Source organism: Impatiens glandulifera, chromosome 2, assembly GCF_907164915.1.
Source record: "Impatiens glandulifera chromosome 2, dImpGla2.1, whole genome shotgun sequence".
Lineage (NCBI taxonomy): Eukaryota > Viridiplantae > Streptophyta > Magnoliopsida > Ericales > Balsaminaceae > Impatiens > Impatiens glandulifera.
In genome coordinates this window covers 64,860,854-64,879,455 of record NC_061863.1, presented here as the reverse complement: position 1 = coordinate 64,879,455, position 18,602 = coordinate 64,860,854, and the positions used below count along the sequence as shown (strand labels likewise).

Below are 18,602 nucleotides of genomic sequence, written 5' to 3'. Positions count from 1 at the left end.
GAGAGAAAAATAAATAATATAATATGGAGAAAAAAAAATTTATTATATATAATATATAGAAAAAAAGTTAAGAAAATAAATATAAAAAGAATATAATATTATGATAAAATAGATACTTTATATTATATAATATATAATTAATAATATTACATACTAAAAATTAAAGATTTGAGGCCTCTAAAAATGGAGTTGTGACCCATTCAATTGTATTAATTATATTACCATTCATCCCAACATGATTATCAGTATTATACCGTTTATATATAAAAATATTTATTTTTTAATCAGAAAAATCTAGTCAAAGACTAAAATGACACACTTTAATAGTACCTTAATAGTCAAGTCTTCAATAAAAAAAAAAAAAAAAAAAAAATGAATGTGAACTTAATTTCTACAAATGAAGATCAGAACTTAATTATCATTAGTAATTATTTATTTACTTTAAATTATATATATACTTTTAATTTACAATACCAATCTTATCAATTTTTTTTTAGTATAATGATAATTTTGTCGCGCCTAGTCATGATTAACTATCTTAAATTTGGATAAAAAATTATTATTCATACCAAAAAAATGAAAATATATTTTATATTATGTTTGGTATGAGAATGAGTTATCTGAATTTATATATTTAAATTTAAAGTGAATAGATGATAATTGAAACTTGAGAAAATCATTTTTTCTTGTCGTCTTATGTCTTTATCTATATATTTTAATTTATTTTTGTGATAATATGTATATATATTTTTGTAGGGTTATTAGTTTTAATTATATAGGTATCTTTTAATTAATTATTATTTTGTATTAGAGATTTTGTTTATAAATTGAGTTGATTGTATGTAGGTACCAAACAGTCCTGAGCGGAGTTGGGACGACGATCGATACATGTATTATATTGTGATGACACATGATTGATTGTTAAAGACCGAACCAGCAGCAGCCAGATTCTCTCGTTATCGCCCTCCCTCCTTCCCTCTTTCCTGCAGTAATAAAGATCGGTTTGTTTTCTTCTTCTTCTCCTCCTCAAGGTTCCTTTGGCTTAAGTGTATATATGTAAACTATTTATCTTTGTTATTCAAGGGCTTCGTGATTCTGTTCCGTTCGTTCGTAATCAACTGCGCCCAATTTACTCATCAATTCAAGCTCGAATCTAAGCCAGGGTTCCAACTTCTAATCAATAGCCTTCATTCTCGATGAGCTTCGTTGCTTAATATCACTACTGACGGCGTCGTGGTGCCAATATTTGACCCCCCGAGGTCAGTCATTTGAGATACAGTGAGATAGAGAGGATAGGCGCAGAAAAGATTCCGTTTTGCAAGAGAAGAATCTATCGACTTTACTCGCGTTTTTTGTCGGTGACAAAATTTGGAGTTGAGAATTTCGGATAGGAAAGAAGACGTTGACCCTTTTGACTGAAAATTAATTGGAATTCACTTTGCTGTTTAATTGGGCCATCTCATGATTCATCTAAGACGAAGTTGGTGAATTATTAGGGTAATTGTTCATAATCTAATGTCTTTCTTTTGAATTTCTGCTTGACTCCAACTGCTGCTTTCAAATAGTCCAAGTACTGTTCCCTTCTGTGATGAAACAATCCTCGAATTGTTGTTTCTGCATTTAGCTTGTGGATTTATTGGGTGGGATAAGAGCTCTATTATACAATTGTAAAATGATGAATTTTCTTCTTAACTTATGGATGGTGATGGAAAGTAGAAAAACGTAAGCCTGCCTGTTTTGTAGGATGTATTGGTGATAGCTACTCTAGGCATTCAATTGTTGATGCCTTAGCTGATTCGGGCTGCCTAACTTAGGCATTCGTTTGTTAATCAGATACTGTTTGTTGCATCCATATGTTTAGTTATGTTTGACCTTTTTGATTGCAATACAATTTTTTATAGTTTCAGATTTTTTCTTAATTCTATTTTCATTAGCAATAAAAAGTCACATAAGGTAATACCTAGTCTTTTTGTTATTTTCAACATTTCTCCAATTAAGGATCATGTCCTGCATCATACTCATGCACATTGCACATAACAACTAAAAGGGCTTTTAGTAGTTAAATGATTGATTCATGTTCTACTACCATTTAAGAATTCAAGATGAGACATTTGCTGACATTCAACATTTCTCTTTTATATTACAAAGTTATGCTGCTTTGTCAAGGTTCTGTACCTGGATATCCTTTTCCTATTCAGATATTTGATTTGATTTGTCTGTTCTCCCAGTCCCTCTTCCCCTCCTACCTTTTGTCTTTATTGTTGAACACGTATACAACTAATTTCTTTGCTTCAGAATTTGAGAAAGCGGTTCAACCTTTAATTTTTTGTAGGGAGGGTTATCCTTTCGCCATGCCTTCTCTACAGCTACTGCAGTTGACTGAACATGGCCGTAAACTTCTGGCCTCAAGAAGGTATCAACCATTTTATAATTGTATTAAAATTATGTTCCCTTGGAATCACACTCGTGCAATTTGGCATGTAATAGCATAATACTGAGATGGTGTTTATGTACTCCTGATATGAAGTTCAGATGTTTGTCAACATAAAACAATTGCTACTTCAATAATTGTTTTACTTGCATGGGAATGTCAAGCAATTTGTGCTGCAAAATACTTAGTATGCCTCTTTTTTCTGGTGGTCCTTAGAGTGTTGCATACTCCTAAACTTTATATCAGGAAGGTGATGGAATGCTTATAAGCTCATTTTGTTAACCTAAAATTTTCATGTCATTCCATAAGAGAAAGAATAAAGATGGGAGTATTACCATTTGCATAGAAATAGTCTTTATCTGAATGATCACTTGTTTGAAATGCAGTTAGAGGTTAAAACTCCACAGTAATGTTTGCAGTACTATGTAAATAGTCTCTTATCTGAATGATCATTTGTTTGAAAGGCTGTTATTGGTTCATGTCTTGCATGTTTGCTTGGGTCTATAGCAAAAATATTACCTCTCTAGAGCCATGCTTTGCACGTGCACTTCTTATACATTTTGGTTATACAATTTTGAGTATGTATTTTGTCAATTGTTTAGTGGAAAAGTGGGTCACTGTTTGCTCCATCTCCTGCAGGAAATCCTTGTTACTTGCCACTGGTGTAGCAGTTGCGGGAGGGACAGTTGCTTACTTGCATTCCAGGCATCACCAGAAAAGATATGATTCTTTCAGTAATTACAAGGGGCTTGGAGAAAATGATGAACAAGTAGAGAAGGTGAATGGAGATGAAAATATTGTGAAGAAAAGTAGACAAAAAAAGAAAAAAAGTGGATTGCAGTCGCTTCAGGTCCTGGCTGCGATTCTTCTGTCTCGTATGGGCCAGATGGGTGCGAGAGATATTCTAGCGTTGGTGGGAGTAGTGGTAATTATTTTTAACTTCAAAGTTTCTATGTTTTAGATTCTGTTTTATCTAATTTCTTCTTGTCTGCCTGGTCTAGTTACACTGTACATGCGGTTGATAAATCTTGTTGGTTTAGAGTGCAGCTGTAAATTATTCAATTATTGAATAATTGTTCCTCCTAATCAAATACATTTAAAGAAAACAAAACTGTTACTGTAAAACAAATTTGATAGGCGAAGAGTACTAGGGGATGGTTGATGAAGATGTTTTTTTTTATCACATTAGGATGGGACAAATACTGCTTCATGCAGATTGGTAGTATTTTCTTAGACATAATTGATATACACATGTTGTTCTTTGTCTGCTTATCTTGTTCTGCTACTTTTGATACTTGATGGAAGCTGGGTGTCTAGTTTCACAACTGATCTCGTGAAACTAGCCACCTTCCCCCTTGTTTCCACCATCTTCCCTCAAGGTTAAGTAAAGAATTTGTTATACTTAGTTGGGGAAAAACAATGTGTGTAATTGTACATTTTCCTCATAATCTCAAGAAATTGGCTTTTCATCGTGATTGTGAAGTAACAATATGATTCACAGATGATTTATCTATTAATCACAAGATAGAGTTGATGATAAGGTGTATTTTATTTTTTTTAATTTTTATTTTATTTCTTGAGAACGCTGGGTTCGCTTCTCCTTTGGAGTGCGACTACTCCCCGCGGGTTAAACACATAGCCTGCAAACTCACTTAACCATTTAACCAGGCGCAGAACTTGCTGCCTAACAGGCTCGAACCCAGGACCTCACGGAGGCTATCCACCTCTTGTTGCCGCTAGGGTAGAAGAGGGATGGTATGTGGGCTTTTGGGTCAAAGATAGTTTGAGCTTTCTTGGAAAAAAGGATAGTTTGAACTGTTTTATCAGGAAACTCAACGTGTACTTGTAAATAAAATATTATGATGAGATATAATTTTTAATAAAATGATCAGATGGCCCTACAACAAGTTATATGCCTTTTATTAAATATATACAGGAGCCAAATGATGTTCCCTTCGAATTGTTTGGGTGCTGCTATCAAGTCTTTGGATTCTTCCAACTATGCTTCTATTGAGAATATAAACAGTGATTATTATCATTGGGCCAGAATCACATCTCCCCTTATTTATTGCATTTCATTTGGAAAGTGTGAAACCCCTTTTTGTTACAAAGTAAAATTATGCTGCTTATCCTTCACATACTCATTTTCTCCAATTACCTTTTTTAATGGTCTCGTAAGGGAAATATGTAAATTGCTTAAATATGCAAAACAATTATGTTGCTTAAAACATGTTGGAAATGATAATATTTAAATATCAATTAATTTTATCCTGCAATAGGCATCAGTCAATGATAATCTTTTCGTGTTACAAAATAAATGTTGTTAGGGACTCTTCATATCTTCAGTGATTAACTGAGTTGATTTTGTATTGATGCAGATGTTGCGAACCGCTTTAAGCAATAGATTAGCAAAAGTGCAGGGATTTCTGTTCCGAGCTGCTTTTCTTCGGCGAGTCCCAACATTTTTCCGCCTGATTTTTGAAAATCTTTTGCTTTGTTTTCTTCATTCAACCTTGCATTCAACATCCAAGTACATAACAGGGACTTTGAGCTTGCGATTCAGAAAAATATTGACAAAGCTCATCCATACTCATTATTTTCAGGTTATTTTCAGTTTTGCTTGAAATCTTCCTCATTTTTTATGATAATTGTGTTTACAGTCTTGATTGTCTGTAGATTTGAATAGGAAAATATCTTGTTTTTGTCACATGTATTTCCTTGATACTATGCTATTGGCAATTGTCTCTCTCACTCTTTCTCTCCAAAGCTCTCAAATAAGTGTCATTGTTTCTCATCGTCTAGACTTTGTAATGTTTGAACGCTTCTCGTATTCCCTTTTATTCTATTGAAAATGTTGACGACTGGGGACAGGACACTCATCCATCACGGTTCTAAAATAGTACCACAAAGCACTATGACAGGATACTGCTGACTGATCTGATATCTTGTAACTTGTTATGAACTTGTGTAGTTTGGTTGTGATAAATACAATCACATCTTGGTCTTTGCTTAATCATATTTTTTTCCCATGTATTTTTTCTTTGCTTGGGTTGCAGAACATGACATACTACAAAATATCACATGTTGATGGCCGGATAACAAACCCTGAGCAAAGAATTGCTAGTGATGTACCAAAATTCTGCTCCGAATTGAGTGAACTCGTGCAAGATGACCTCATAGCAGTGACCGATGGTTTGCTATATACTTGGCGCTTGTGTTCGTACGCAAGTCCAAAATATGTTGTCTGGATATTGGTAAGATATCTCTTCTCCACCTATATCTTTGTACAAGTTTCATCATTCTAGGAGCTTATGGTGCCACTTTGTCGGCACTATAGCCCGACTTGTCTTGTACAATAAATTGGCAGTTCTATTGCCACAGCTGTTCCATATTTTAAACTCCCGTTGCAGGCCTATGTTCTAGGAGCAGGTACCTTGATCAGAAATTTCTCCCCTGCCTTTGGGAAGTTGATGTCCAAGGAACAACAGCTTGAAGGGGAATATCGCCAGCTTCATTCACGATTGAGGACACATGCAGAAAGCATAGCATTTTATGGTGGTGAACATAGAGAGGAATACCATATTCAGCAAAAGTTTATGAATCTTTTTCAACACATGGGAGCTGTTCTGCATGACCATTGGTGGTTTGGCATGATCCAGGATTTTTTGCTAAAGTATCTTGGGGCTACAGTTGCTGTTATACTGATAATTGAACCTTTCTTTGCTGGTAATTTAAGACCAGACTCTTCGACTTTGGGACGGGCTGAGATGTTGAGCAATTTGAGATATCATACAAGTGTTATCATATCATTATTTCAGTCCTTGGGAACACTTTCCATTAGTTCAAGACGTCTTAATCGTCTAAGGTAATTTTGTGCCCCTATTTTTCTTTCCATTTTAATTAAATGAACAGAGTTTGAGATGGTGTATTTTTATGTCTATTGCACGTATATGGTAAATGGAGTTAGGGCTGTGGTATTTCAACTGCCTAAGTGCAGGAAGTGACAATCATGCTTGGAGTGCAAGCATGAATGACTTTGCGCCAATTAAAGATTTAAAATAAAATATGTCTATATCTAATAATATTCCTGTGGAACCTATATTTTAAATTCTTAAAATATCAATTGCACTTTTTGTGTGTGTGGGTTTAACTCAGAGATTTTCAGCTGCAATTATGAAAAAATAATTATTTTTAGAAATATAGACAAGTAATGCATGGTATTATTGAGAATGGAATAATAAATTGTTAGGGAGTTGTAAGACTAGAGCATTGTGTGGCTGAAGAAGGTTTAAGTAATGGTCAAGTGATCTTTGTGGGAAAGTTATCCTAGTTGGAGTTGGTGGAAGAAATTGATACGTACCAAGTAATGAATTCTAGGCCAGAGAAGAATTAGGGTAAGAAGAAAATGGCCGAAGCCCTTAGATGAGACAACTAGAGAAATGAAGAGTAACTTCTCAAGTCATTTCATAACTGGATCTACTACAAATTCTACTATTTATTAGCTACACCTATTTCTAATTACATTTATACCATTCATACTATCTACAACTATGCCAGTCTACCCTATATACGTATTCAAACGGAAGAAGTAATGATGGAAAAGGGAAGGGGAGAGGAGATTTAGAGTTATTAGATTGGTAGAGCCTTGCCACAAATTTACTTACGAAGGAGAAATCACAAATTTCAACTAAGACTATTATGCTGTGGTTTAGATTTGACTAAGTGCTTCTTAATGAAGTGATCTTCATGCTCATTGAAGTGGAATTGCAAATTGAGCCGGAGAGTCGTGCTTAACAAATGGGTCAAATATCTCCTGTTCAATACCAATTTCAGGGCTAACCCTATACTATGTCTTTGTCATGAATTCAAACTATTTTTCTTGACACTCCATGTTTCTTATTTGTAGTGGTTATGCTGATCGTATTCATGAACTCTTAACCGTATCAAGTGAGCTGAGCATTCACGAGGTCTCCTCTTTACAGAGAAAGGGAAGTAGAAATTGTGTTAGTGAAGCTAACTACATCGAGTTTGATAATGTTAAGGTAACTGGATAAGTACTAGGGTCTGTACTTAATATTTGCATATTTTACTGTTCAATGCATAATTATTTCACACATTTCAGGTTGTTACCCCTACTGGTAATGTTTTGGTGGAGGATTTGACACTGAGGGTTGAATCAGGGTCCAATCTATTGATTACTGGTGAATTCCTTGACCTAAAAAATAATCCTTCTGTTAGAATCCTTTTTGCTTATTATCTAACTATTCTTGGTTGGTCTTTCCTTTTCCTCGAGCTTTTTGGTGCTAATTTTTTATCTGGCTTTGGAACTCATCCAATCTTTTTGTTAGCTTGAAGCCGTGATTTTGTGGTTGGAGTTTGTTACATGAATCATAACTAATTGACGATCCATGAGTGGGAACTAAATGATGGATAAAAGTTAATTTGAACAATCTGTTTTCAGAAGATTATCCAATTAGAATTTAGATCTTATCTGACAACATTCCATGTTTGCAAGTTCATTGGTCAATGCCATCTGACAAATGAATTTATATTGCACTGTAGGTCCAAATGGTAGTGGAAAAAGCTCACTTTTTAGAGTTTTAGGGGGCCTCTGGCCTCTGGTATCTGGAAACATAGTCAAGCCAGGAGTTGGTTCAGATCTCAATAAAGAGATATTCTATGTACCTCAACGGCCGTATACTGCTGTTGGAACACTTCGTGATCAATTAATTTATCCTCTTACAGCAGATCAAGAGATTGAACCTTTGACAAATAGTGAGATGACTGAACTATTAAAGAATGTAAGTGTTAATATCTTGTCTAGTAAGATTTTTGTAATATGAACTATTTTGTTTGCTTTAAACATCAATGAACTTTATATTCATTGATGTAGGTGGACCTTGAATATCTACTAGATCGTTATCCTCCTCAAAAAGAGGTAAATTGGGGAGATGAGTTATCTTTGGGGGAACAGCAAAGATTGGGAATGGCCAGACTCTTCTATCATAAGCCAAAATTTGCTATTCTTGATGAATGCACCAGCGCTGTGACAACTGACATGGAAGAACGCTTCTGTGCTAAAGTCCGAGCAATGGGAACCTCTTGCATTACAATCTCCCACCGCCCTGCACTGGTTGCATTTCATGATATAGTTTTGTCCTTGGATGGTGAAGGAGGCTGGAGTGTGGATTACAAGAGGTTCTGAAAGCCAAAATTATTTTCTCAATGCTATTGCTAAATATCTCATGCTGACAGTTCTATAAAAAATTCAGAGGGGATTCTCCAGCTCTAAGCGAAGGTGGATTCAACACACTGAAGTTGTCAGATACAGTTCGCCAAAATGATGCCATGGCTGTTCAGCGAGCATTTACAAATACTAAAAGGGTAATGATGGGGACAGATATCATCCATTGTTTTCTTTTGTAATTTTCTTATTCTTGGTTTCATCTAATCATTTGCTTCCTGGACATTCCTGATAACCAGGATCCTGCCTTTTCAAATGCAAAGTCAGAACCTTACGTGTCAGAGTTGATAAGAAAATCACCTCCAGTTCTTCCTGATGTTTCATTGCCTGTAATTCCACAACTTCGGGTTACTCAAAGATCACTTCCTCTCAGAATAGCTTCCATGTTTAAAATACTTGTAAGTATCCCTCTTACTAAAGTGCTGTGTCGGACCTATTTACCCAACAAATTTTGAATATTAGATGTTGAGAGTTAGCAGTGGCTTAAACCAGCATAAGCGTTCCTTAACCTGTTTCTAGAATAAATAACTGATTTTTTGTTCCTTAAGAACTTGATTGGTACTCTGCATATGAAAATACTTGCATGCTTTATGAACTCAATTGTGGATTTAAGATCTTAACTTTATATGTTTCAAATGTGCATACATTTAGTCCTAAATGAAATAACGTTCTCAAGCTCTTCAACTTCTATTTACTTCTATAGAAGCAACAAGTACTTGTTTCATATGTGTCCAATATTTAGTGGCAACAATAACTTGTCTCCTTGATCTTGTGGGTTTGAATACTTCCCAAGAATCAAATCAAATGTATCCTTTATCTTGGACATATTGTTTCATCATTGATGAATATATAATTAAGATGTTATTGCATCCCTAGGCTAAAGGCTCAAAATGTGGAATCTCTTTTTCCCTTAAGTTCGGTGTTACCTACCAGTTAGTCTTGGTTTCTTTTCCTTCAATTGTCGGTTTGATGGTGAGGTCTGCCTCAACAATGACACAATACTCAACTTTTCTTGTTCACTTTTCCTTTTATTTTTGGAAAATTGAGATGCATTTTTATTGATTACCGGTGTCGCGGATGTTCTTCAGTTTGTTCTGTATCAACTTTGCGGAAAAGTAAATAGAGGGGAAACAAGTTGTATATTATTCACGTCTGTGTATTTGAATACAAATCAAAAGATTACAGGATAACTCTACCTTCCTAGAAAGTAGAAACCTCTTTGTGATAACTAAGGAAAATCATTAGCTTTACATTCGCTTATCCTTTAACATAATAACTGGATAATATCACTTTAAATAGTTATTTATCCTTTAACTATAATATCACAATAACTAGTTATTTATAATTTTCTACACACTTTAATAGTGAATCCATTTCCTAGGAGGTACTTTATATGACTAGTGATAGAGCCATCTTGGTAGTGATCACATAGGCTGGTATCCAATAGCCAGGAAGGTTGATTGAATCACTTTCTTCTATCCTATCATTTTCTTTTCTGTTTTTTATTTATTCCATTTTAAAAAATTCTTCTTCCGCTCTGCCTTCTTCCCTAAATCAGAAAGTGATTGCTATGACAGCTTGCTTTACCTTCCTTTAAATTTCCAAGCCTAGTCCATTTCCTTGGAGAGACCTATTTTCAGTAGTGATAATTATCTATCTTCCGATGTAATTCCAAGTATTTCCATTGGACACATGGAGAATACCATATACCATTTTCTATTTCTTTGATAATGAGAAGGGCCGTTTTATTTATTTCCTTTTGACTGTTCAAATAAGAGGTCGTTTTCTATAAATGTACTTTTTATAATTGAATTTAATAGGTAATCCAACTAAATTACTAGTAGATTTTTATACTTTTTATTTATTATTATGATAATCAATCCCCTTCTTCACCCCAGAATGAATGGGGCATTCTTGTAGTTCTTGCCCAATTTCCATTCCAAAAGTAATTAGTATTTATGTCATTTTAAAAATTGTATCTAGAATGACCAGTGTTCTAAACGGCGGTAGGCGGTGGCGGAGCGGTAAGTGACTGCCTACTGCCTCGGGTGCCTAGGCGGTGCCTAAGCGGTGCCTAGGCGGTTGAATATAAATATAATAAAGATGTTCTATAATTATCATTTTACTAAAAAGTCAAATTAATATTCTTTAATATAGTAACATTTAACAAAAATAAGTATGTAGACGAGCTGAAGAAGAGATAGATGATTAGATGATCTAAGAAGATGTAGATGATCAAGGAGGTGAGGTGAATGAGATAAGAAACAGAAAAGAAGAAGATAAATGAATTGGAATGTAAAGAGTCATTTCAAAATTTAAATAAATAGTGGGTGATAAAGAGTTTTTTTATTAAATATATATATACATATATTAATCTTAGTAATTAATTAATTAAAAATAATAAATAATTAAATAATCTGACCGCCTCATGCATAGGCGGAGCGGTGTTGGACCGCCTACCGCCTAGGCGGCCGCCTCGACCGCCATTTAGAACACTGAGAATGACTGGAAAGGTGGAAACAAGACCAGATATAATTTGATCGTTATGAACAAATCCAAAATCTCTGCACATACTTTGCGCGGGGTGGTTCGGGTGGGGGGAGAGGGTGAAGAAGTTACTTGTTCTGGAAAGTAATATGGGTGAGTGCAGAAAGATCACAAAAAATTCATGAGTTTTGTTGCTTCACCCCCTTCTTTTTCCTTGACTCATTACCAACTACATGCTCCCTTAAGGTCTTTAATGTATGTTATTGACATGGCTTTTTGGTATGCATGGATATGATATATAGGGCCTGCATATATTTCCTTTACAACTAGTTGGCATAAATCTGAACATCTCCATGTTCATGCTTTCTGTTCATTTTGGAATATGTTATACCAACTGGAAGCATTATCATGGACATTATAGGTGCCAACAGTAATGGACAAGCAGGGTATGCAGCTTCTTTCAGTTGCTATACTTGTGATATCAAGAACCTGGATTTCTGATCGCATCGCCTCTTTGAATGGTGATTGTTCCTTCGTGCATGTTCTCTTTATTTGTTTTTACTCAAAAGTTGTGTTTATCAATTTTGTTGTTATTATTTTGAATTACAAATTTCAGGGACAACTGTGAAGTATGTTTTGGAGCAAGATAAAGCTGCATTCACTAAACTTGTTGGTGTCAGTGTTCTTCAAAGTGCAGCATCTTCATTTGTTGCCCCTTCTTTGAGGTGATTTATAACAGTACTTTAGATTGGACTGACATCCTTAGCATATTATCATTTATTTGTTACTGATCTCACATCAATTATTGTTTTGTTAGATATGTGAACTTGAAGTTAGAATTCTTTGAACTGTTTGTAGAAACTTTATTTTGAAACCTTGTTTCACTGAAACATTATTAATGTGCTGGACTTGCAATGAATATTGTAAAGCAAGTTGTGGATATAGGCATGTTATTATGACCTGATACACATGCCTGTATATATGTTCCTGCCACACATTCTGGGACATGCGTAATATTGAGGGTGCTGCTTCTTATTATGTCAGCTTCTATTGAATATAGACAATGCACCTTTTTTATTTCATATTATTCATATACAGGCACTTGACAGCCAGACTTGCCCTTGGTTGGAGGATCCGTTTGACTCAACATTTACTAAAAAACTATTTGCGAAATAATGCTTATTATAAGGTAATATGACAAGCATCCAAAATTTTCCCAGGAATTCCTGTATTTATAGTTTTTCATTTTGAGGATAGAATTTCTGGGTGAGTGCCATTCTTTGAAAGTTTGTTGCAGGTTCCTTCTTGCATGGCTTCACCATTAAATCAATTCTATAATAAAAAAGTTTGGAGCCTCATCTTTTGAGGCTAGCCAAAATACTATTGATCCAACAATCCCTTCATTAATTAGTTACTAATAATTATTGTCTGTGTAATTGATTATTGTATCTCATCACTAGAGAAAAGTCTCCCATAGAATTAGGATCTAGATCTACCATCAACTACATACACAAAAGCATAACATTCTTTCTTGTGTTTCAGCACAAAGATATAGAAAGTACTGCATATTTTCAGCCCATAAGTACAGCCCCAACACTTAGATACTTCCTATTAACCATGTAAATCTACTCTGTAGGTTTTCCACATGTCAAATGTTAATATAGATGCAGACCAGAGATTAACTCAAGATCTGGAGAAATTAACTGGTGACTTGTCGGGATTAGTCACTGGAATGGTGAAACCATCTGTTGACATTTTATGGTAAGTGCATCTATAGTCATACATCTTCTTTACTTTTCGTTTTAGGAGTCCAAATTTTCATTAAAAGCTGTTAGGATCTCCATATGTAATATTAGGAAATATGGTTGCTCTTAGGTTCACATGGAGAATGATGCTGTTAACTGGTAGAAGGGGTGTTGCCATTTTATATGCTTATATGTTGCTGGGTCTAGGTCTTCTGAGAATTGTTGCTCCTGATTTTGGTGACTTAGCAAGTCAGGAACAAAAGCTTGAGGGAATGTTTAGGTAATTCACTTTCTATTTATTCTACTTATGTTGTTTTGTAAAGTAATATTGCATGGAGATACCTGACTTCCACGGACACAGGTTCATGCATGAGAGATTACGCACACATGCTGAATCTGTGGCATTCTTTGGAGGTGGTGCCCGAGAGAAAGCTGTAGGTTTCCTGAACTTCATTCTATTCTATTCTATTCTATTATATTTCTTCATCTATCTCGTTTCTGCTGCATCTTTAATTTCATAACTCTGTGCCTTTTCTATAGTAAATCATGAATGTACCGTGCCAGAAAAGTTGACTTCTTCTTGTAACTCTTGGCATAAAAATATTGTTAGGAATTAGAACATCACAGAACATGGGATCAAAGAAATGGTTGAATTTGATGGCACAACATACAAAAGTGTTGTATTGGCCAATAGAAATAATGAGTTGACTAGTAAAGTGATGAAATACCTAGTAACACAATAGAACAAGGCATTCATATAATGACCTGCAGGTGCATCTTGTTTCTGATGTTTTCAGTTAAAGCTATTATTTATGTACCTGTTGTAGATGGGATAAAATAAGTCATGCCCATTAAGCTGTGGTGCAGCAAAGTTAAGAGTTTGAGTCAGTTTTAAGATGGAACATAGATTAGAAAGTTTCTTTGCTGCATTAGTTTTAGATTTTTTGTTTGCATAATTACTTGAATTTCTTTTGTTAGATATGGCAAAGGTTTGAAGAACAGTTATCCATGTCTTGCAACATAAATTGTGGAATACCAATCTCGGCACATTATCATTTTCCATGAGCCATTTACTCCAACATTGCTTTGCTTCCCAAGCAAGGCTCATTTATGTTTTATGAAATTGCTCTATTATTTAATTAGTTTCTTTTTGTTTTGGCTATAAATTATTCTCTCCTTGTATTAGTTGAATCATTCAGAAATATGCAAGAATACAAGCCATTTTCTAGTTCCCTCTCCATTATCATTTTGTCAAATATTAAATACTTGTACTGGAAGAAGAAATTTTACTGATGTTACTCTCAACCAAGCAGATGATTGAATCAAGGTTTAAGGACCTCCTTGATCATTCTGCATCACATCTTAAGAGGAAATGGCTCTTTGGCGCACTGGACGATTTTATCACCAAGCAACTCCCACATAATGTTACATGGGGTTTGAGCTTATTGTATGCTATTGAACACTCAGGGGATCGAGCTCTGACCTCCACTCAAGGTACTAGTTTCTAAGCTATGTAGTGTGCCACATTTGTTTCATTCATTCTAGAGTGATGTTTATCTCTGAATGGAATGATTTTCAGGTGAATTAGCCCACGCTCTACGTTACCTAGCATCCGTTGTATCACAAAGCTTTTTGGCTTTTGGTGACATCCTTGAACTACACAGAAAGTTCCTTGAGTTGTCTGGAGGGATCAATCGAATTTTTGAGCTTGAAGAGCTTCTTGATTTTGCCCAAAAAGGTCCGTCTTTGTCTGGTTCTCTTTATTTGAGATATATACCTAAACAGTTACAACAAGTGTTGCACAAAGTGAAACTTGCTTGTACGTTTTTAGGTTGTAGTTTCTTTTTTGTTTTGAAGTTGCTATATATGTTGTGTCGACGGTGGTTATGTTCCTATGGGTGGAGGCCTGTGCATATTCTTTATCAACTATGTGTCTGCTCTGAATATTTTTTTCTATGAATATGATGTTTATTGAAGTTACCACAGCCTGACAGAAGCATGAGTGCCTAAAATGATTTGCTTATTAGTTTTTACAGATTAAATCCAATTAGAAGCAGGCATTACATTGATTTTAGGTATCAGGAAAGAACTTGAATATTGATAAAGTATTGCAGGGTTCTTTTGCTAGTAACGAGAAGAAGAGGCACATTTGATATCCTTGTGTACTTCTTTGACACACACAAAAAAAGATTTATTATTTGTTTCCTGTCAAGTTAATAATGTTTCATCCAGCGTATAATGAGGGGGTCAATTCAAGTTGATATAGAACTATTTTAGTGTGTGGCGGCTGGTGAGTGAAAATCCAGTGATATTTTTTGTAGTCTTACTAAGCTACTTCCAGAATGCCATTCAGGATTGGTTTGGAGCTTCCATCAATTCCTTATTATATTTTCTTGTTAATGAATGTGGTTCTGTTCACACATAATTTCATGCTAATTCATTTTTAAGTATCCACATATGAGAATGAGCAACCATAACAACAGAGAATGCCAATTACAAAACATATTGACTGATAATGTAGCTGCAAAACCCTTTTGAACTGACAAAGTCTTGTGTAGTTTTTGTAAAGATACGGAAACCTTTGTTGTTTAACAAATATTCTGGTGCCAATGAAAAGAAATCACCAGCAGATGGTTTATCAGTCTTGGTTTTGTATGCCTATATTATCAGTATTTTTGTCATGAAGATGTGTTCCATGACATGTACATCATCCAGACCATTTATTTGATACTTGAGCTTTTTTTGTGGGTTTTAGGTATGAAGGGTGATAAAATTTTGTGCATCTCACTCAATGTCTTCATTTATGCTTAGAAAGAAAGTTTGAGAGGAAAAGTAATAAAAAGTACATCAGACGAAATAGGACAAGAGCAAAAGCCTGTGTCAAAAAGTATATACTACCTAGATGCATCATGCTATACTGTTGCTAAAGAAATTCAATAGAGAAATACACTTTCCCTACCAGCATGCAACTTTTCCAGTGTTATATATCATATCTGCTCTTATAGAATTTTTATGGATAAATATATGCTAGATTCTATTGCAATAATCCTATCCAATTTTCTTGAGCTGTTTTTCTTGCAAACAAATTATTTCAGACCAAGAATTTGCACTTACTGCATCTTTTCTCTTTGATATCTTGTATCGTTGGATGTTGATGCTTGTATTGATAAAAGATGGATTATGCAGATGATTCTATTACTGAGACCATGTCATCAATGAATTCAAATGATGCTATTGTCATCTCTGATGTGGATATCATCAGCCCAGGACAGAAATTATTAGCTAGGAAATTGACTTGTGAAATAATGCCAGGAAAAAGTTTGCTTCTTACTGGTTAGTTGATATTTTCTTCTCTCTTCATTTTTCTTAGATAATTGGGTGATCACATAAATTTATTCTCCTAAATTAGTAATGGTTGTACAAGAGTTTTATGAAATGTGCTCTTGGAGCTTGTTTAATGTAGTTCTTTTCTTCTGAAATAAACCAATTTTTTGAAAAAACAAATCTTGTTTGATGAAAAAGTGGATTATTTGGGTTAAATGACTAAAATATGCTTTGTATTTAATATTTAAAATGTTAAAAGAATAAAGGGTAATTTGATTGATGATTTCAATGATGATGGGATAAGGAGTTTTAAACCCTTCATCAAGAAAGGCCTTGGGTGGAGAATAAATTGTTAGCCACCATTTATCACTTTCTCAATAATTTTCTTTATGGAGTGTGTTCTTTTTCTGGTTTCATGTTTCTTACTAAGCTTAAAATTTCCTAGGTCCAAATGGGAGCGGAAAAAGCTCTATCTTCAGGGTTCTTCATGGACTTTGGCCAATAGTCAGTGGGAAACTAAACAAACCCATCCAAAGAATTGATGAAGAGGCTAAATGTGGATGTGGTATCTTTTATATTCCTCAGCGTCCCTATACATGCTTGGGAAGTTTGAGGGATCAAGTTATATACCCTCTTTCTAATGAGGAGGCAGAAAAAAGGGTATTAGCATTGTATGGCAATGGTGAGGTTCTGTTAATTTTCCTGCTTAATTTATTATTCTTCCTCTCTTTTGAAGATCTATCCAATTTTTACAACTTTTCGGGCTTTTTGGTAACACTTTTTGTTTCTGGATCTTGGTCCGGATCCTAATGAGGCAATTTTACTGACATAATGAAGTATTAGGAGAATTTTATCAGTTTGGGTTTAAATTGGCTTCATTTCCAAACATCATTTATGTTCATTTCCCATCTAGTTGTGGATCCATACAGATGGAATCATATTAAACTTGAAGTTTTTAAACTTAAATTTTCTACCTGATCCAGATTCAGAAACCAAAGTATTTTCAAAAGTGGGGTCAGTTGGTATTTACTTGTATATTCAATTTATCATATCAAGCGCCAAACGGCAAACACAACAACTAAAAAAGTTGTTTTCCCACACCATTTGAGTTGTTTTTATTATTATTATTTGTGTAATTTATGCAACTACTAATGACATAGCTATTATGGTAATTTCAGGTGAACCGTCAACAAATGGCCAGGAAATTCTTGACAAACATTTGAGAAGCATTCTGGAGAATGTAAAATTGCTTTATCTTTTGGAAAGAGAAGGTAACTTTAATGTTAATCAGAACTGGGAAGATATGTTGTCTCTTGGAGAGCAGCAGAGATTAGGCATGGTAAGCTAATTTGTGAAGGAATTAATTCTCAGATTGTTTTCATTAATTATTTAGTGTAACTTGCCTGATGAGGTTACATAAAACTTTTTCCCTTTTTGAAGGCACGTTTATTCTTTCACAAGCCTAAATTCGGAATCCTCGACGAATGCACCAAGTATGTAACAATTTCTAGCATTCATTAATTTTCTAAAAAAAAATAAAAAAAATACTTTACAGTAACAAATTTTGTACTGCAGTGCTACTAGCGTTGATGTTGAAGAACACCTTTACTGTCTCGCCAAGGAAATGGGAATCACGGTTGTTACCTCTTCACAGGTAAGATTTTTTTCTCCTTTCTTCTTCACAAGTTAATGTTCTAAAAATGAGAATAAGGGGTTATTTAGTTGATAACTTCGTCTTTTGTTTGAGAAAAGTATTTTACTTATGTTGCATTGCTTTTGTTGTAACGATTCTATTTGTTTGTGGGTGTTTGCAGCGACCTGCGTTAATTCCATTCCATTCAACAGAATTGAGGTTGATTGATGGAGAGGGTACGTGGGAGCTTCGATCTATCGAACACTGAATGGGCATAATTTTTTGTTCTTATTTTATAAAACAAAATCAACTTGTGCATGCCGGTTCTAATGATCGGATACTGCTTGATTATTCGCATAAAGCAGTCGAGTGTGTCTTAGTCTATTGCAATATACTTTTTATTAATTTTCAGTCATATGGAATAGTTGGTTGTGTATTCTTGGGTTATAGGAAAGTTTATTTATTGACATAAATTAAGCTCCTTGTCCTAAGCCTACTAGTATATTATTATACTACCCTTATCAAATAAAATTAGGCAATGGGAAATTCTTGAGGTGTCTTTATTTTTTTTTTATAATTAATTATATGCATTTTATCACATTGGCTTCTTGTGTATTTCATTTACGAATTTTATTTATTTTATTGGGTGTATTAGCTGTCTATAATATTAAAATAAAATTGATTGCTTAAAATAATTAGATTTTACTCTAAAAGAATATTAGTTATTATTTATATATA

At 34.3% G+C, this 18,602-nt stretch overlaps 1 protein-coding gene across 1 annotated transcript; it reads left to right on the top strand.

Annotated features, from left to right (window-relative positions):
- The first annotated feature begins 844 nt into the window (after positions 1–844).
- LOC124925651 (ABC transporter D family member 1) lies at positions 845–18,423 on the top strand. Its single transcript, XM_047465717.1, has 27 exons — positions 845–1,001; positions 1,084–1,497; positions 2,333–2,413; positions 3,071–3,356; positions 4,810–5,034; positions 5,488–5,685; positions 5,842–6,296; positions 7,338–7,473; positions 7,554–7,632; positions 7,994–8,232; positions 8,325–8,629; positions 8,704–8,815; positions 8,915–9,073; positions 11,584–11,683; positions 11,779–11,887; positions 12,261–12,351; positions 12,799–12,923; positions 13,038–13,187; positions 13,269–13,341; positions 14,221–14,401; positions 14,487–14,645; positions 16,094–16,240; positions 16,677–16,913; positions 17,410–17,570; positions 17,672–17,724; positions 17,807–17,885; positions 18,046–18,423. The coding sequence occupies exons 3-27, from the start codon at positions 2,352–2,354 to the stop codon at positions 18,130–18,132; spliced, it is 4,008 nt and encodes a 1,335-aa protein (XP_047321673.1). The 5' UTR covers positions 845–1,001; positions 1,084–1,497; positions 2,333–2,351; the 3' UTR covers positions 18,133–18,423.
- The last annotated feature ends 179 nt before the right edge of the window (positions 18,424–18,602 follow it).